The sequence below is a fragment of the Cryptotermes secundus genome, unplaced genomic scaffold (genome assembly GCF_002891405.2).
Source record: "Cryptotermes secundus unplaced genomic scaffold, Csec_1.0 scaffold718, whole genome shotgun sequence".
NCBI classification, from domain to species: domain Eukaryota; kingdom Metazoa; phylum Arthropoda; class Insecta; order Blattodea; family Kalotermitidae; genus Cryptotermes; species Cryptotermes secundus.
This window is the reverse complement of record NW_019723911.1, coordinates 446889-467821: the sequence shown is the minus strand read 5'-3', so window position 1 is coordinate 467821 and position 20933 is coordinate 446889. Positions and strand designations below refer to the sequence as shown.

Below are 20933 nucleotides of genomic sequence, written 5' to 3'. Positions count from 1 at the left end.
TACACACTTATTTCTTACTTTTATGTACAATATATACAAGGCCTCTGTCAGTCCAGGCTCAGTACAACAGATTATGCCCTATTTCTAGCAGTATTCGCTACCACGGCAGTTTAGTCACTTGGACGGTCGTATGCCTGACCGCCGCCAAGTTTAGGCCTCTTATTCCTTCTGTGTCGGGCTTCGCCTTGTCCGATGTTGCGAACATTCTCATTCTCATGATTTTGTATGACTTCTGCTTGCTGCCTGCATAATTTTGTTATAAAGTCATATATGTACGGGATTTTGAATGCCATTGGGCATTTAATGTTGGAAGCCTGATAATGTATAATTTTAATTTCTTATACTTCTAACTCTTTTTAAAATTGTTACTATTTAATATATTTCCTAATGTATATCCTATTTATACTTTTACTAAATTTAAGTACTTGTAACATTAGGAGACAACCCATGTGGTCTATTGGTCAGCGTTCCTGCCTACAGATTCAGAGGTCCCGGGTTCGATTCCCGGCGCTACCAGATTTTTTGAGAAATAATGGGTCTGGAACGAGGTCCGCTCACTCTCGTGAGGATGATTGAGGAGCTATTTTAAGGAAATAGCGGCTCCGGTCTAGAAAACCGAGATTAACGACAGTGGGGATTCGTTGCGTAGACCACGTGACACCTTCTAATCCGCCAAATTTTGCACTAATTTCACCGGCAAGTGGTGGTCGCTCGGTCGGTATAGTTCGCTTGCGGACTACAGGCCACGGAGTTTGTTTCTTGTAACTTGAGGCACAATTTGTATTACAGAGTAGGACGCGTTGCACCAAATACGGATCCATATTAGGAGTTCAGTGACCCTAGACGTATTATACAGCATATTACTGCTTGATAATGGTTCCGTGAGGGCTGTAACATGCAGCAGAGTAATAAAATAGAATCCGAATAATACTGATTAATCATCGAACCATTTGTTGTGCCGACGGCTAATCTTAGCCACATATATCATTGAGACTGTAGTTCGTCGCTATATCGCCTGAGTTATGCTGGCTACCAGATGAGAATGTAATGAATTGCGGTGTGAGAAATCGTCTGGTTTCCTTTGCTTAAGCTTGGGTTTCCTCGGGTAGCGGTACCGTAATCAAGCGGCCGTAATATGACGTCATTCACCGTCATATTACGGCCGCTTGATTACAGCACCGCTACCCGAGGAAACCCAAGCTTTACGGACAGAGACAGTCGCGGGATCTTGTAATCACGGTAATGTATGTTCCATGTCCGTAAAATGCGACGGATTTCTTGACTAGCTAAGCGACGGTTGGCTTCTGAAGGAACCTGTTTTATGGAAGTATTTTAGTTAGTAAATAATTTGATTCTTGCAATTGCAGGACAAGGACTTCCAAGAGTAAAGAAAGAAATAACGACAACAAAATACGTAATGAATATTTTTGACGTAGGCGTAAACCCGCGTATTCAGAGAACGTGTCTGAATTCTATATGTTATGTTATTGCAGGTAGCCTCGAAGATGCTGGGTGAACGTGTGGAACTTCCCAGTCATTCCTGATGTTGAACGGGATGCTGGAAAGGTGCAGAACACTACAGCAGGTAGGTTACGCAATAATATTTTTCCCAACAAAAGGTCACAGGGAGAAAGCATTGCGAATTCTTTCCTCTATGTGCTTGCAGCTATGTGAATAGGAATTGTAACTTAAGAATTATGCAAATGAAGAGTAGTGTCTTCTGGGGAGTGAGTCCGTGTAGTCTGGTAGAACCTAGTGATGTGTCCAAAGGACATACTGCCTCCGTTTTCAGTGTTATAGCGTAGATTTTATAGGTTGCAACCTGCTGTGTATATAATATTTATATTATGTCATAACGAGAGACGAGTAATCAGTTTCATATCCCTGCCACTTTACTTCCAGAGAAACAGTGCCTGGTATCTATTGTGAAGGAGGTTGTGTAGATCCCAGAGCCACTCTGAATGTTATGGAGAAGAGAATTATCTCTTGCTCCTGCTGGGAATTGAACTCTTGACTCTGAAGCCGTCCAGCTCACGGCCTAGTTTTCCTATTATGACTTAGCTATTTCTGAGGTTAATTTTGCCTTCATAATCAAGAGAGCTATGTCAGCTGGAAGGTTCATGAATAAACTGATTAGGATACACTGCCATAGGTGTCAGTACAATTCAGGGGCTGGATGAAATGTTGTTTTTCCCCGAGGAGTTTTGGATTCAAAATATGCTCAAGGAATACCATAAGATTAAAAACGGGAAATATGAACATTGTATAAGCAAAGGAGATATGAAATGAGTAAAACATTTTGGAGAAATGATCGCTTGGGAAACTAGACGTAGGTACAGAATGGCAGCAGGGTGGATGTGAGGGAGACGAGTGAATTTATCTCTCTCAGGATATGGCCTCCGTGACTCTCTTGAATAAGAACTAAGCCCAACACATTACTAAGGACAATTCGAATATATTACATATAATTTTAATTATACATTTTTACACAACCAAATTGTCCTTTAGAAACATTTTTCCTCACAACCTATGAAACTATTGAAAAATGTTTGTTATTACCTCTTGGTTTATTTAAGGGCACTCTCTCAGGCCCTGACAAGTGCTGGCTTGCAGTGTGATTATGGATAATGAAGGGGACGGACCTAAAAGGAAGCAGAGATTTCATGATTTTAGGTATTGTCATAGAACTTGAAGGGCCGTAGAAACACTACGAAACGAGTTTCAGAGCGGAGCGCCAAGCACTACTACTTATGCTTCATAGTAGGTTGTCTTCTCACTGAACAAGTCAACTTCTGTTCAAGCGACCTCTTAACCCCTGTTGCCTATCCTGAACTTTGTACCGAGTCATCTGTTGAAGACGTCACAGTTATATAGCTGGATGTTTCGCTCTCAGGGAAGTGTGAAGTTTTCTGAGCCGGGAACCTTAAGGATTGTCTCTAGTCAGGTTAGTTTCATAAGATGGTTATACTTCACGTTTTGAAGCTAATGTTTCTTCAACTTCCCCTAACCGAACAGAAGCGGTAGGTGTATTCCTGTGCTCTGCCACCTAACCCATATGTTGACATGATGGTACAAAGCATCAACTGGCTGACCAATCAAAAATACGTCTCATTGAGTGTTTGAATGCGAATAAAAGAAGTAATGGGTGGGGGATTATGAAGAACTTACCCATCCTAGATAGGATTTAGATTTTGACGGTGATATTTTAAGAGGTCAGTGTCTCTAAATATTCAGGTGTTTTGATACTTACTTACTTACTTACTTACTTACTCATGGAGCTGAGCCCTTCTGGAGGAGCCGTCAATTCTGCAGCTACTCAAGAATTTCCCAGCATTTTGTGGAACCCGAAGGTTCATTACCGTGTTCACAAGAGCCGTCCACTGGTCCTTATCCTGAGCCAGATCTATCCAATCCATCCCATCCCATCCTATCTATCTAAGATCCATTTTAATATTGTCCACCCACTTAAGCCTTGGTCTTCCCATTGGTCTCTTTCCTTCTGGCTTTCCCACCAATATATTATACGCATTCCNGAGACCAAGTTTCACACCCATACAGAACCACAGGTAAAATTATAGTTTTATATATTTTAATTTTTATGTTTTTGGGCAACAGACGAGAAGACAAAAGGTTCTGGACTGAATGGTAGGAAGCATTACCCGAGTTCAATCGCCTCTTAATTTCCTCCTGAATCAGGTTTCGATCTGTTATCGCTGTTCCCAAATATCTGAACTGTGCCACATTTTCAAAACATCTGTTTCCTATCTTTATGTCATGATTTTGCCCTGCATTTTGGTGACGAGACAGTAACATATACTTAGTTTTCTCTGTGTTTACTTCTAGACCAACCTCTTTACTTGCTTCAGTTAAAGTTTGTGTGTTTTTCTTTATGGTATCTACATTATCACCCAGCAGATTCACATCATCGGCGTAGTCAGGTGTTTTGATAGCAGAGAAAAATTAGACTAGTGAAGATGTCAAGGTGGGAATTGCTACAGGAAATCTACGTTACTAGGGTTTACAACACATATTTAAGCCTAGAACTGCGAACGTAGTATAAAATATTTATGATATAATCACGTGGAACATGGCGAATGACTGAAAAGGATAATGTTATGTTAAATATATGAGGCAGGATGGTTCTGCGAATGGTGTACAGACCAATAGGTAAGCAAGGAGAATCAGACCTAAGAACTGAGGGACATCTTTACTTCGTTCCTTCCCTATATTGTGGTAACGGAAGAAAGTGAAAAAATTTCACATACACAATATGACGCTAAAATACGTTTCTAAGAACTTAGGGAATTATATAAAACACATGAGCTGGCAGTAGATATTAAAAGGGGAATGTTGGAGTGATTGAGCAGTGTGGGCAGAATGGATCAAACAAGAACAAGACAATTATTGAACGTAAGCCAGGCGGTACAGGAAAGGTGGAAGGTCCTGGCCTGAGGTTGATGGAAGATACTGAGAATTATTTATGAGGTCTGAAAATGAAGAGTTCGAGGCGAAGGACATATTGTAGAGTGGGAATCTGTCGGAAAGGAGGCCAAGGTTCTTAGTAAGTGGTAGAGCCAAGGAGTAAGTAAGTTTACTGAGAAGTAGGTTTAGTTGAATTAATTACCTAACCCCACAAAGGAGAAAACTGTGAGATACGTAATTAGATATGAAGAGAAAACATTGCCCCTTAGAAAATAATTTAACTGCATCTTGTACGAGATACCAGCATTGAGGTGCCAGCACGCTGTTACCGTCACTGCCTGCTTGCTTCAAGGACAATGGCACTTCGTCAGCGGCCGATGTAACGTACGGCACCGGAAGGATGTCCGAGTATAGACCTGCCAAAGAAGGAACTTGTATACATCTTCGACCGCCTCTGTGGTCCAGTTGTCAGCGTTCCTGGCTACAGATCCAGAGGTCCGGGGTACCAGATTCTTTTCAGATTTTTTCTGAGAAGTAGTGGCTCTTGAACGAGGTCCACTCAGCCTCGTGATGATAATTGAGGAGCTATTTCAAGGAAATAGCGGCTCCGGTCTAGAAAACCGAAAATTAACTTCCGTGGGGATTCGTTGCGCTGACCACGCGACGCCCTCTATCCGCTAAAGTTGGCATTAACTTCGCCGACAAGCGGCGGTCGCTCGGTCGGTATAGTTCGCTTGCGGGCTACAGGCCACGGGGCACGCGGTAGCATAGTTGGTTGAGTCACTATGCTACAAATTGGAAGGTCGCGAGTTCAAGTACAATTTTTTTTTAATTGACCCAGTCCTTCCAGCCGCACTATGGCCCTGGGGTCGACTCAGACTCTAACAGAAATGAGTACCAGGGATATTCTTGGAATATCCTTGGGGGTAAAGGGCGGCCGGCGCGTAGGGCTGACAACCTTGCCGCCATCTGTGAGCCGATAATCTAGATAATGCGGGAACCTCAACGTCTCACAACCCTATGGGCCTCCACGGCCTGTTAGAGGGATACCTTTACTTTACGAACTTTTATATGATCTGTCGCCTTCGATTTCTTGCAAACATAACTTTTTGAATATGTGACCTACGACTGAGATTGCTCCTTGTAACGGGCCCTTCTGATAACCATCTCCAATCCTAGACATATCCGATGAAGGAAACAGACGACTGACAACGTCTACAAATTAGACATTTATTGTTATGAACCTTGCTTATAAACATTCATAAGCAGATGGGGAAGTCTTCACAATAGTGAAGATTAAGATGCTGTCGCCTGGCATGCGACATATTTTGGCGGATGGGTACTGTCGTTTCGGAGGAATCTGCTGCCTTCCTTCCCTGTTGCTTCTTTTCGCTCACTTCGACGCTGAAGTTGGAATCAGCTGGTTTCTCCGAAACGTTGGCAACCACCTATCAGACAGCACAATGACACTTAGCAGAAGACTATAATATTAGTTCATAAAGAGAATACATGGAGTTGTACATCGACGACCCCGCTGTGTTGCAGTGTCGAGATGCTGGCGCCGTGCCGGCGGGTGTTGCGTCTCTGGCCGGTGCTCTTATCTATCTCGGCGCTCTCCGTCGTTTTGCTGTGGCGCAGTCACGATGACGAAGAAGCAGCGCCGGATGAAACAGACAGGGACAATTGGGTGGCTGTCAGGTAAGCGCTATGTACGGTAGGAGGTAGCAGTTTTGAATCCCACTGTGGGAATAGATGAATGTCGGTGTGTTCATGTGTTGGCCTGTGCAGGCAGAGAAGCCTTCACATGCTTCCATGCCCTACTCAAGCAGTTCTCCAATTGTCATAAAGATTTTGTCACAGCAGTGTAAGAATAAAGTAAAACGTTTCGTTCCATGTTTAATTAAGCACCGTGACATGAGGACGTATGGGGATCGGAGGTATAGTTCCACATATTCGTAACCCCGGCATAGATCGAGGTAAGTCATGAGTCTCAAGCCATGCCCGCTTTACATCCGGGGAAAGAACCCCCGACACTTGTTGGATAGGAGGCTGGATGTGCCGCAGACCCCGTCTGGATATTGCTTCCGCCGGAATTCGAAACATCTGTCGTCCGATCACTGCTAATAACCAACAGAGATATCCAGGCTTCCAGAAATCTTTTTAGCTTTAGAATCAGTTCTGAATTGAACACACCATGGGGTCTATTCTGTAACGTCTTTCTAATTCATGACGTGTAAGAAATGTTGTTTACTTAATTTTCGTTTTTCAATTTAAATTATTTTCTGTAATTTGATATTGATGTGTTAACCGCAGGAGTGGAAATGGTTTTCCATGACAAGGTAAATGGTTCTGATCAGTGGATAAGCCGGACGGGAATTATATTGTGACATAACTGAAGATAGAGTCGTTACTAGGTTACGGCACAGTAAACTCATCAGAGTAACGATTACACACGCAAGAGAGGAACAATATTTACTGTGCGGTCCGTTCCGTGGTTAGATAACAAGGATCAGGTGCCAGTACGTGACAGCCTTGAAACGGCAATTCGAGGAGTAGGAGGTTGGTGTGAGTTGGTCGCCACCCTGCGAGGACGTGAGCCCGGAAGCCGAGGAACGTCCGTCATTGGAAGATGTTTCTGAGTAGCGCAATTAAGATCGTGTTTTATAACACTAGTCTCTGTGTGGCAGTGACCTGTAAAGTGTAGTTCCGGGTTGTTTATAAGAGTACAGCAAACCCGATTACCAATCCCGTCTATAGGCACTCGAACACGTGACAATCTTATGAAGGGAATTATTAAGACGTCCCTACGTTTTTTTGGTGTTAGGAACGATAGTTATAGCGTCCGTCTTCAGGCATTGGAAGTATTTTCATTAGAGAGAGTTCTGGAAATAAGTAGACAGCGTCTGTCCATCAACGCCCGTTTCCAACACTTGTTTAAACAGTTGACATTTGAGTTGACAATGACAGTGGTTACAAACCTTTCCTTCTTGAAACCTCATATTAATTTAAATCACATTAAAAATATCGGGTTTTGCCTTACAGGAAACACACTTCTCAAATTATACATCAACAATCTCTGTTAAGGGACAACTTCGCCTGAATATGGAGGCAACATGTTCGTCCAGAATCTCGGTATCCGTCTGGAAGGCTACAGGGTGTCTAAACTCAGAAGAACAAAATCCTATAATCACCGACGCGAAAACCCCACAATATGTATAACTACATTTTTGTACTTACTTACTCACTCATGGAGTTAAATCCTTCTTGAGGAGCGGCCAATTCTGCAGCTACTCAAGAATTTCCCAGCATTTTATGGAACCCGAAGGTTCATTACCGTGTTCATAAGAACCCTCCACTGGTCCCTATCCTGAGTCAGATCAACCCAATCCATACCATCCCATCCTAATCTCTCTAAGATCCATTTTAATATTGTCCACCCACCTACCCCTTGGTCTTCCCAGTGGTCTCTTTTCTTCTGGCTTTCCCACCAATATCCTATATGCATTCCTCGTCTCCCCCATTCATCCTACATGCCCTGCCCACCTCATCCTCCTTGACTTGATCATTCTAATTATACTTGGAGAAGAGTACAAGTTGTGAAGCTCCTCATTATGTAGTTTTCTCCAACCTCCTGTAACTTCATCCCTCTTTGGTTCAAATATTCTCCTCAGCACCCTGTTCTCAAACACCCTCAGTCTATGTTCCTCCCTTAATGTCAGAGCCCAAGTTTGACACCTATACAGAACCAGGCTAAAAATATGATTTGCCATTCGTTTAAGAGAGTCTATCATGACCACATGCCTGCCCACAGCACCCATACAGGCTCTGGGCCACTCAGACTTCTATGCAGTGGGAACCGGGGTTCTCTCCCCCGGGATAAAGCGACCTTAACGTGAAGCTGACCACTCACCTCAATCTGGTACAGAGGTCAAGAATGGTGGAGCTATACCTCCACTCTCCAATACGGCTTTATGGCTTGATGCTTAATTACAACTTGGTATTTGGCTTTTACTTTTTACTGAGACATGAATTTGTGTACACCGAATCTGTTCCGAAGATCAAAGATTTTTCCATCCACGCCGAAGTCTCCAAACTGGTCCCTTCAGTTCAGGTCTTCCGACAAAATTTCTGTGTGCCTTTCACAAAGCTGCCGTGCGTGCTACATAAAAAAAAAACAAATTCCGTGGCTTGAGTCCGCATGCGAACTACACTGACAGAGTGGCCACCGCTTGTCGGTGAAGTTAGTGCCGAATTTAGCGGATAGAGGGTGTCGTGTGGTTAGCGCAACGAATCCCCACGGCCGTTAATTTCGGTTTTCTAGACCGGAGCAGCTATTTCCTTGAAATAGCTTCTCAATTATCATCACGAGCCTGAGTGGACCCCGTTCCAGGCCCACTACTTCTCAGAAAATCTGGTAGCGCCGGAAATCGAACCCGGACCTCTGGATCTGTAGTCAGGAACTCTGACCACTAGACCACAGAGGCCGTGCGTGCTACATACCCAGCTTATTTCACCCCTTGATTGAATCACTAATATGGATTATTCGTAAGTCCTAGGAGGTGACATTTCTAGCGGAGAACCATGCCACCTGTGGGTTTTTATTAGTACGGGTGTCTCATGCTTTCAGCGATGGAACAAATGGACGAACCGTCACCAGAATACCGAAGCTGAAAATTATTTTTCCGGTTCGCCGCGCGACTGACCTCTCATGCCCGTCCATTGGCTTGAAGAAGAGTAAGAATGCGCGCGCCATATGTTCATACCAGTGTCGTTTTTATGAAGTAGTTGTCTGCTTTCAGAGGGGGAACTGGAGTCAACCTCATCTCTCTTATGAAAGAGACTGTCTGCTTTGTTTCTATGTCAAATATCAAGGCCATTTTAGTTATGAGCGAAGTTGTTTACTTTTGCATCACTCGTTAAACTTAAAAGGCTGGTAAACGTGTGATTAGAACTGCTCAACACAACTGTTACTACATGCATATGAACCGCATACATACGTTAAAAATGTTTGCATTTGCTCACAGATTATGCATATGATTGTTGCAATAAACAGCGGTTTCTTTCCAAATAGCATTAACAGTGTGGTCGTTTTAATGTATCTGCAGTGTGTTTTCTGTGACGTAGGTCCTGAATTGTTATTTAGACAAATCTCTTTATTCAGAGGGTTAATTAATTTCGTACTCACAAACAATGGGCGGCGGACATAAATCAAGTCACAAGTGATGGTACAATGTGATTGTACCTATGACTTGGGATAAGCGTTTCCGTAAAAACGGAAATGGTATTTGTAACTACTTACCTACCGAGCACACGACCAATAGATCGACCGACCAACCGGCAGGGCGACTGACAGACCGACCGACCAAGCAACCAACCAACCAATAAACCAAGGAAGCAGTCAATCAAGCAACCAGATGTGTGGAACAGAGGGGCTTGAAAACTAACAGTCATTAAGCCACCTAAAGGGCACCTTTTCAAACTGGGACTGACAGGTGACCCAACCTGTGAAAGGTGCCTACAAGAAGATGAATCAGCCACAAACATCTTATGTGATTGTGAGGCCATAGCTTATTTAAGATTTCGTCACCTGGGTCAGTTCTTCATGGATCCAAGTGACTTTTATGACGCCCTCATAAATAAAGTCCTACATTTCATTCGAAGTGTAGAATTAATAAAGGGTTAATCAAAGGGGAAGCATAGTAGATCGTTGAAGGTCTCAGTGCAAGGGCCGGATTTTATGGCCCACTCCCTACGGTAGCGTAGTTGGTTGAGGCACTGTGCTACAAGCCGGAAGGTCGCGGTTTCAAGTCCCGATGAGGTCATTGAATTTTTTTCAGTTGACCTAATCCTTCCAGCCGCACAATGGCCCTAGGGTCGACTCAGCTTCTAACAGAAATCAGTACCAGGAATATTCTTGGGGGTAAAGGGCGGCCGGTGCGTAAGGCTGACAGCCTTACCGCCATCTAGGAGCCAATTGACTAGAAAATGTGGGAACCTCAACACCTCACAACCCTATAGCCCTCCACGGCCTGTTACAGGGATGACTTTACTTTTACTTTACTTTTACCCCTTACACACACAACTGTTACTACTGCTTATGCTACTACTGCTACTACTACTACTACTACTACTGCTTCTGCTGCTGGTGCTACTACTGCTGCTACTACTAACAGTCATTCAGTTGGACAAGATATTTCCCAACTTTTACGGAATCCGAAGTTTCATTAGAGTGTTTTTGAGCTAAATGAATCCAATACACGCTGTGTTCCCCTATGATTATCTTTTTTCTAGACTTGGGGCTTCCAAGATGTTCTTTTTTTTTTATTGCTATTGGGGTTTGACTAAGTCCCTTGTACTGCGGCCACTTCTGGCCTATTGTACCAGCCCCAGATGATAGGTGAAGGTGCTTGTGGAGCAATTGGTGGAATGAAGATTGGCAGGGAAACCGAAGTACTCGGAGAAAACCTGCCCCAGCGCCACTTTGTCCAACACAAATCCCACTTGACGAGACCCGGGATCGAACCCGGGCCTCCGCGTTGGGAAACCAGTGACTAACCGCTTGTGCTTTGGCGCGGCCCAGGATGTTTCTTACTTTGAAGGTTTCTGAGCAAAGCTCTACAGTCCCCGTATACGCAGCAACCGACATCGCTGTTGCGGTATGAGGCAGTGGATCAGTTCGCAGTATCTTTTTAGAACAGTGTAGCTTCATTGGGATTAGGTCTACTTCGTTGTCCACATAATGACTGATACTGTTGTCATTATCATTATCATCGCTGTCATTTGCGCCATATGCACGCATTCAGTTCAGCCTTCAAAAAAACTTGCATGAATATAATCGTATTTTACTGACTTCCCGTGTGCATATCTCGCTCTGGTCACTGACATTGAATCACTGTCTCCTGGCCGTATTTTGAAAACAGCGGATGTACGCGGCATGTATCTAATTCAGGCGGACGGCGGCAAGTGTTGCGTGTAGTACAGAAAGGTTAACGGACGCTGCCATTGGAGCGGTAGGCTCGTGTCTCTTTGTCGGACCAGTTCAGTATTAAGACTTCAGTTATGCGTGAACTGACTGGGTACTAAGTGACTGACTGAATAACCGGTATACACAGTGTTTCACGACTTTAGGGCATAACTGCACGAGGTGATTTCCTAGGTCTTTGTGATCAAAAAAGTCCATATAAACGTTTATCCGATTTTGGACGGTTACGGAGTTATGATCGTTTTTTCATTCCCGTACACGCCCTCGTGTGAACCGCGTCTGTCAGCTGGCGGGTCGCTATTTTTAGCCAGCTACAGAGAGAGCGTTCTCGTTATCTCGACACTTGAGAGGTACCTAAGGCGGGGTGGGTTGGTATGTCCGGCGCGATTCACAACCGAGCCGCAGCCTGTGTTGCGGCCGGCGGTGTCATTTTCGAAAATCAGCTTTAAGTACCAATAAATTCAAATTAAAGGTAATTTCACGAAGTTAACTTTACATTCATACTTTAAATGTATCATGTATTATGCTGGTTTATTATTTTGTTCCGTTTATTGTCAGTAATTGTTACCTTCTGTTCTGAGTTTAAAACGGTCATAACTCCGTAACCGTCCAAAATCGGACACATGTTTATATGAACTTTTTTGATCACAAAGACCTATGAAATGACCTCCTGCAGTTATGTCCTAAAGTCGTGAAATACCCTGTATGTACTACCCAATGAAACAGTTCTATATTGTGAGATATTACGACGTGTAGTTCGTTAAAGTCAACCGACGTTACGGAGGAACATGTCCCCACCATCTTCATGGCCGAATAATAAGCAAAGCAGGGCTTCGGTTGTTACCTGCTTCACGCTGCATTATCGCTTGGCTTATTCGTTCCTCCGAAACGTCTGTTGACTTTTAACAGTTAAATCCCAGAAGACAGAACCCCTCATAATCACCGCTGTGACAACCTAAAATCCTACATAAGCAAAGAAAGTGCTATACAAACTAACAAAGGGATTTTTAATTAAATAACCATACACTTAATTAAACAAAGAATGTTAATAAGTAACAAGGATACAAACTAGTAAACGGACTCATTTATTAACTAATCAACCAACTAACCAAACAACGAAGGTAATTAAGTAACAATCGCAAAGTAACAAACTAGCTGACTTGCTAAACAACTCAACGTTCCTCTTTGAAGAGTCGACTGCATTTCAGCTGGTTAACAAATTTCCGGCTCATATGGAACCGGAAGTTTCAACACCGTTTTCACAAAAGTCCTCCATTGCACTCCATCCTGAGCCGGCTCAATCCGGTTTACATCTTCACGCACCGTAACTGTAACGCCTGTTTCAATAACAATAACACAAGCCTTCGGCTTATGTACAACCTTCTTATTTCTTTACGCGTTCAAAATTCGCCTTGGGTCTGATCTCTCGTGAATTAATAATTTTCGTACTTTGTAGTATGCACGGGGGAAGAAACGAAAGGACGTAAAGTTGTCTTTCCCTTAAGTTAAGCACCACAATAGGAAAATGTATGGACATGTTGAAATGTAGCTTCACGCATTCTTAATCTCCGCTCTAGATGTAGGGGAATAATCAGCTTCACGCCCCGGCCGCTTTATTCCTAGGAAAAGAACACCGGTACTCGGCAGAATACTCGGTGGTGCCTAGAATCAGTATGGGAATTGAACTCTGATTCCTCGGTCGTCCATCCCGTAGTTTAGTTACTGTAATGACTGACCTATTTGAGATAATATTAAAATGTATAAGATCTTATGCTTTCATGGCAGTGGATATTTATACTGCAGTCTTCTGGGTTCTGAAACCGAGTTCTATTCCGGTAGATTGGCAAGAGTGTTGTATCCACATAGCAGAATATACGTAATACGAATATCAAAACGGCTGAAGCGTTCTTTCTTCTGGGGTATAACGCCATGTAGTCCGGTGAAAGTCAACCAGTGTTTCGGAGAAATATACCGCCTCCATCCTCTGAAACGTCTGTCAATTTTCACTGGACTGTATGGCATAATATCCGAGAATATAGAATCCTGCATAACCACTGCTATGGGAAACTCAGACCCAGCACTTCAGTGGTTCGTAAAGAGGTACGATGTTACTGGTCTGTATCGGTCTGACTCAGGATGAGGCCGTGTTGGGCTCTTGTGAATACGGCAGTGAATACATGTGTTCCATAAAGAACTGGGAATTTCTGAATCAGCTGTGTTTACCGGATTCTCTTTAAGGATTCTGCTACTTGAAGTAATTCCTCATATAGGTCTTGTTTATATTTTATGTACATACGTTTATTAACATTTATAACATGTGTAATATAAATAGTATATTATGCTCGTACATTATGACAATTGACATATTATTGAAGACAATGACTCGTGACAAAAGACAGACCCATCCTCTCGTCAGAGAGGGCGCCCCACAATGACAAGATAGTAACTATCAAACAGTAACTATTTGGGGCTCGACACCAAGACAGACTGACTCTCACTCGCAATGTGACTTTCCTCATAAAACAGACAAACTCCGTGGCCTGTAGTCCGCAAGCGAACTACACCTACCGAGCGACCGCTGCCTGCCGCGAAGTTAGTGCCAACTTTTGCGGATAGAGGGTGTCACGTGGTCAGTGCAACAGATCCCCAAGGCCGTTAATTTCCGTTTTCTAGACCGGATCACCTATTTCCTTGAAATAGCTCCTCAATTATCCTCACGAGGCTGAGTGGACCCTGTTCCAGATCCACTAATTCTCAGAAAATGTGGTAGCGCCGGAAATCGAACCCAGGACCTCTGGATCTGTAGCCAGGAACTCTGACCACTAGACCACGAAGATGGTCGGCTTTCTTATATTTTACAAAATTCTAGTTACAGGTTGTGGCCATACCATAAATATGACCAAATTTTGCCGTCATTTCTCAAACTTTCGGACATTGTAACCGCCTAAAATAATACATACACGTATATGCCCCCCTACCCAAACCCAGATCCCTGTCAGGCTGTGTGGTGACAGCAGAAGCTCATTTTAACCTCCCTCCCCCTCATTGCTTCACAGAGAAGGTCGCGACTCCATGCTGTGAGCCGATGGTATCTGAAAACGTAGTCAAGGTGGTCAAGGTCGTCAAGGTAAAGTGATTCGTCAGTAGATGGTACTCCTCAGCGACCAATAGTGTGAACTGTTGTCGGCGATGTGTGTAACCTTGCAGAAAAATTCATTACTTTCTCGTTGCATTTCCACTGATCACCCACTGTTAGATATACAGGCCTCAATGACAAGAAGTATATGGAACGTTTTAAGGATTCGAAAGGTTTTTGTTCCAGGATGATTTGTCTGTTACAGCTATGCTCCTGGTTAAGAATGTTTATTGAAAAAAAGGGAGCATATCGTTTAGCTCTGGCCGGTTCTGAGTGTTTTACGTATAGCGGCATGAAACTCCTTGTAGAATATGCTCATAATCCTATAAAATATAACGGTAATTTTATATACCACCTGCTTTAGCAGTCGAGAATACAATATTTTGCCGATACGATGTGTTTATTTGTGTCATCACTTGCTGTAACAGTCGAGAATTTAGTACTTTGCCGATACGATGTGTTTGTATGTGTCTTATAACAGAATAGACAGCGTTAATCGGCTGCTCTAAGTTGCCTATACGCCGGCTCCGGCAGACGCGTAAATCTTCTCAGGCTCGTGTCAGGGCAGTAACTAAGGCAACCGGAAACTGCCAGTCCACTGCTCCAAATCAAAGACGCAACGAAAAATGCCGTTGTTAACAAACTTCGCAACTACCTACGAGTAAATATGGAGTAATATGGTCCTTTCACATTAACGAAACTTAAATGTTCCAAAATGAAGGCCTGATTACTTAGATAAACATGAGGAATGATCTGGCTGCAATCCTCATGTTTATCTAAAACCTTGTTCAAATGTGGATTAATATTTTCTACATATTTGACTGTAAGATTATGTGTGAAATCATAATTTTGAAGTTTCTTTTAAGGGCTACGAATTGTAAGAATGAATTAGTGGAAGGACTATGAATGGGACCTATAGCTAAAGATGAGAATTATCAAATTTCCCCTTTTAATTTTCAACAACCATTTCACTCATAAAAGTAAATGACATGAATATATGTAAGTTACAGACTGTGCTTCTTTTGTCATGCTGATCAAATAGTGGGTACTAACAATGGGATCTGCAGACCGTGGCCTGGTTTGTGTGACACGCAGCCAGTCATTTCCTGTGTTCGGGCAATGCACTGTGCCCATGCAATTAATTTATTTACTCCCTTACTTAAAATAGTAAGTGCCTCAGAAACAAAATAAAATAAGTACGAAATGGAGCCCATTATCTTATTGTTACTGTTGTCTCATTCAACATAATTATTCATAAATCCTGCTCATAAGCCAGTTCCAAGAGAAAGGACCCTTAGTTCTTCCTTTCTCTTGGAACTACGATCCTATTTAAATTTCTTCTGTTTCACATTTTCTTGGCACTTCAGGCCCATTCATTCATTCATTCTCCTCCTCCTCCTCCTCCTCCTGGCTTTATTGCTCCACTGGCATTTATTTTTCTTGGTTATTTTTTATTCTTACTCTTTTGACTGAGCGTTCACTTCATCTGTTTTGAAGGTCCTCCAATCATGTTAATAAGACAGGCATAAAACTCATTGTATGAAGCATCAGCCCATCACAAGACAAATATTCTTCAAATGACATTTGATCCCTAGATTCCAACATTTGAGTGGACTAAGATGGCAGTCTGCTTCTAGTATGATAATGAAGCATATTTCTTGTATAATTCACTTCTTGTTTCAGGTTGGGGCAGGACCAGAAGGAGTATATAGATCGCCGAGGTGTTCATGTTGTGGTGGGTCACTACATGGGGGATGCAAACAACATGCAGAACCCTCCTAACCTCACAGATGGTGAGATTTATCTCAATTTTTCTACATGTCTAGTGATTTTATACACATAGTTGTTCAGTATGGAAGTTTGATAGTACATAGACCTAGACTGTGTCTGAATAATACAAGGGAAAATCAGTAAATACGTCTCAAATGGATGTAAAACAGTTGAAATGGACGTAATATGTTTTCTGTGTGTATCACTAGATAACAGCACAATGGAGCACTGAATACTGGAGTAGCACCCAGCTTATAGCATCTTTTTCTGATTTCCCACCAACTGATTTTTGGTCTCTGCAAAACTAATCTTTCCTTTCAGTTTGTATTTCATTACAGTTTCTGTCAGAAGCATGTGATAACATAGTTGGTTGAGGCACTATGCTATGAGATGTAAGGTCACAGGTTTGATTCCCAGTAATGTCACTGGATTTTTCAATTGACCTAATCCTACCAGCCACACTATGGCTCTGGGGTCGACTCAGCCTCTGACAGAAATGAGTACCAGGAATCTTTCTTGGGGCTAAAAGACGGCCAGCATGTAAGGCTTAAAACCTCACTGCCATTTATGGACCTCCACAGCCTGTTACAGGGATAGATTTACCTTTTGTTACAGTTTCTGTCATACATTCATCATTCATTCAAATTTTGGTCCCATTTCTACACAAATAATTTCTTTTTATAATGAACATCTCTCTGTTCCTTATGCAGGTCTTGTAGACAGTAGAAACTTTGTTCCACACTGTAGTTTGTCATCCTTATTTTTCAAGACAATAATGCATATGAATTTGTTGTTTGGGAAAATCCAGGTGAAGAGCCCAATTGGAAATATAAATAAATGAGAGAATAATATTAAAATTAGGATTTGGATATGGAAATATATGTACATGTAAGGATGATATTAAAATGAGGACTTGAAAATGATACTAATTAAAACTATTCACTGTTACCAGATGTTATTCAGTTTGTATTAAACTGGGTCAGACTAGAGTAAGAGGACAAGATTTTGTGATGACTGTTCCTTATTCCATAAGAGCAGGAAATTTCTACCATCAGCTGAGAAACTATTGTCACTCAGTGAAGATCATTACTATGGAATTAATAGAAAATATCTGCTTATTTTGCCTGCAGAAGTTAAAGAAAAATATATCCAGAAGCCCAGGACTAAAGCACTCAATTACTTATCAAAACTGAATGGAATCCAATAAATTAGTGATATCTTAAGTACTCTATATGTAGCAGTGTTATGGACATATGCAGTCATACAGTAACTCACACTGTTGAAGAAACAAACATGTGACCTGCTTCTTTGTATACTTATAGCCTCTTATGACATTTCTAAAACATGATAATGTCAACTGGACATCCTGCAACATTTTCTGAGTGCAATTATTTCTTGGCCCCCTTGCTGATCATATCACATGTCCACTGTATTTCAGAGCTTCTGAATGCGAACATGTTTGACCCACGACCCAATGAAGGAAGAAATGGGCAGCCAGTAATGATCCCATCCCATGAGCTGCTCAAGATGCAGCAGCTGTTCCACATCAATAGGTTCAACTTGATGGCCAGTGATCGCATCCCGCTGAACAGGACTTTGCCGGATGTGCGCAAGAAGAGGTGAATTGATATCTTGATTTTCCCCAGCACTGAGGTTTACCTTCACACCCCTGTATTCCCTTATAGCATGATTCTTATACATATCAGTAATCTTCACCTTAGCATAAAACTGGAGTTAGAACTTTAACAGAGACATTGACTGTTTGTTGCCAATAAGTAATTTTTAATTATCACGTCATAGCTTCTTTGGTGGTATGTATCATCAGCAGTTAATATATGTTTGTGTTAGTCAGTCAGCCAGTCATTATGCTAGCAATTAGTCAGCCATTCAGTCATTTAGTAAGTCAGCTACTTAGTTAGTTAGTTAGTTAGTTATTGGAGAGGGTGGGTTTCCCCATGCACTTAGACCTGTATTGGTCCATTGTGCTTCCCTCTATGATATTCTACCAGTCTCTATACCCTACCGATATTGGTGCGTACCATCAGTCCCGACCGAGCCAGCGAGTTCGGCCTCTACTGGCTTGGCGGGATCTATAATGCTTCCCCCATCTATCAGAGGCGTTAGAGTCTACTGTTGGGCGGGAAATTACATTGAATTTGGCTCAGTGACCTCCTTTGGAGATATGAGGTTCTTTTACGTGCCGTAAAGCTACGACACGGGACCCATGGCTTAAAGTCCCTCCCGGAGGACTTGTTCCCTGAATTTTTCCGCCCTTAAAAATTCCACGACCTCCGCCGCGTTTGAACCTGCGTACCACGAGTCATGAGGTGGGAACATTACCTCTAGACTATGGAGGCCGCTAAGTCAGCTACTTAGTCAGTCATTCAGGCAGCTAGCCAGCCAGCCAGTCAGTAAATTGGGCAGTCAGCCTGTAATATACCCAGTCAGCCACACAGCCAACGAACCATTCATCTAGTCATTTGGCCAGTCAGTCAGGCATTGGAGTAGTCAGATAGCCTGTTTTCATTCAGTCAGTCAGTCAGCCATTCATGTAGTTGGTTATCCATCCACTCACCAGTCAATCAGTCAGTCAGTCAGTCAGTCAACTAGTCAGTGAGCCAGCTGGCCAGCTATTGAACTAGACAATCAAATGGTCACTTATTCAGAGATCTATTCATGCAGTCAATCAGTCAACCAGTAAATCAACCAACCATTATGCTGATCTGTCCGTCAGTCATTTAAGCCATGGGTTCTTGAATTTTGTGGTAGTGTGAATCCCAGGATAAGTGGTGAGAGTAAAAATCTAAATAGCTGTACAGAGTCTCTGCAATCATCAAATTATGTTGGTGTTAAATCTTTTTCATCCACCTTTCCTGACAGTAATAATTTTTTTAATGACACAATCAGAAAGTTTTAATTGTGATGGATTATGAGTATGTATTGTAATTAAGTAGTGGATTGTATTTATGTAATCTATTGTATTTGTGTAATTGATGTGATTTGTCTTGTTCTCATTGACTATTTTTCTATCAGCTGGTGTTCCAGCTATATGGGGATCCATGGAAATAATAAATAATAATAATAATGATAAATTAAATTGTGTTAATTTAAATTTTTATAGTAATGTTCTTTTTAAATTATGTTTATTAATAAAATGAGATTAATTTTTTATTTTATTATTTATGCTAATTGACTAATGTATGTGATTTTAATTATGTAACTCATGCAATTTATTATATGTATCTGGACACATCTATTATCAAAGGGACTATTTCCACATCCTAGGTTTGTTACCTGTATGGATATATGGAAAATAATGGAAATGAATGAATGACATCTGTAGTAAGCTAAGAAATGTTCCTATTCAGTTGTGAGAAAGTCTGCAGCTACGTTTTCAAGAAACCACCTGTAGTTTTTAAATCTTGTTGAAATGCTAACTTGCCAGAACTGTTGAGTGGATAAAACTTTATTTAAATAATTCATGCAAATCAGCAACTCCCTTAGAATTACTGGGTTTTTGGACTGATTGAGGTTAGATCTTTCTAAGGGGCCCAACTGAGTAGGTGTCTTCCATCTCTCCCCCTCATCTGAGGATGGAAACAGATCCAGTTTCTGAAATGTCATGTTTTTTATTTCCTAGAATATTTCCTAGATGATGATAAAAGTCCAAAATCCCAGTAATTCTGTGTTATACACCATCATCAGAGCCCTTTGGAAACAGCCCCCTTAGAGTAAATTACAAGCATTGTGGGCCATGATCCTCAGTTTAAGAAACTGTGATTTAAGCAGTCAGTCAGTTCCTCATTCATTCATTCAGCAATGTTTCCATTTAGATTCATTCATTCTTCAGGCAGTCAGTCAGTGAAACATTTCGAAACCCTGTAAGCAAAGCAGCCAATGTGTGTGCAGGTGTCAGAAGAAGCTGAAGAACCTAAGCCACCTGCCTGCGACAACAGTGATCATCGTGTTCCACAATGAAGCATGGTCCACACTCCTGCGTACCGTTCACAGCGTAATCAACAGGTCACCCCACAACCTGCTGCAGGAGATTCTCCTTGTGGATGATGCCAGCACGAGAGGTCAGGATGCTCTGTGTAACGCACTGACCCCTATTGAGGGAATCCTTAGAATTATTTTGTATCCAAAACATAAAAGTTAAAACTAAAGTCCCTGTGTTTAAGTAGTACTATGCCGTGCAGACAGATGAGGGAGTGGAGCTATGACTCCATCATTCTTGATCTCAGTACTGGACAGATATGACTGATCAACTTCACTTTATCTCCAGGCAAAGAGCCCCCTGGTGCACATTGGATAGGAGGCTGGGTGAGCCCCAGAGCCTGCTGGGGTTTATGCCCCAGCCATCCAGCCTGTAGCCTGTTGCTATACCAATTGAGCTACTCCAGCTCATGCTTGAAATGTACAAGTACCTTCTTTTTGATATGAAAACTCAATTGGTGATTGTCTTGGTATGGTTAAAGTACTCTGAAACTTGCTTTTTCTTTTTTCTTCACTGTGCTGATGTCTTTTAAAGGTGTCCATTACTTACTTACTTACTTACTTACTTAGTGACTGAGATAGGAAGGTTAATGTTCATATAGAAAGAGAATGAATTGCAATAGGAGT

The 20933-nt window shown here is 42.1% G+C and overlaps 1 protein-coding gene across 3 annotated transcripts in view; it reads left to right on the top strand.

The window, feature by feature from the left end:
- LOC111862125 (polypeptide N-acetylgalactosaminyltransferase 1) overlaps positions 1-20933 on the top strand; it is a 48172-nt gene that overhangs the window by 5701 nt on the left and 21538 nt on the right. For 2 of the 3 annotated variants that reach the window (XM_023847268.2, XM_023847269.2), the window contains exons 2-6: positions 1494-1585; positions 5968-6120; positions 16224-16333; positions 17749-17929; positions 20220-20389. In XM_023847268.2, coding sequence (XP_023703036.1) covers positions 5975-6120; positions 16224-16333; positions 17749-17929; positions 20220-20389 — 607 coding nt within the window. In that variant the 5' untranslated portion in view covers positions 1494-1585; positions 5968-5974. Of the gene's footprint in view, positions 1-1493; positions 1586-2863; positions 2945-5967; positions 6121-16223; positions 16334-17748; positions 17930-20219; positions 20390-20933 lie in introns of those variants that run through there. The other variant, XM_023847270.2, reaches the window with a different exon arrangement.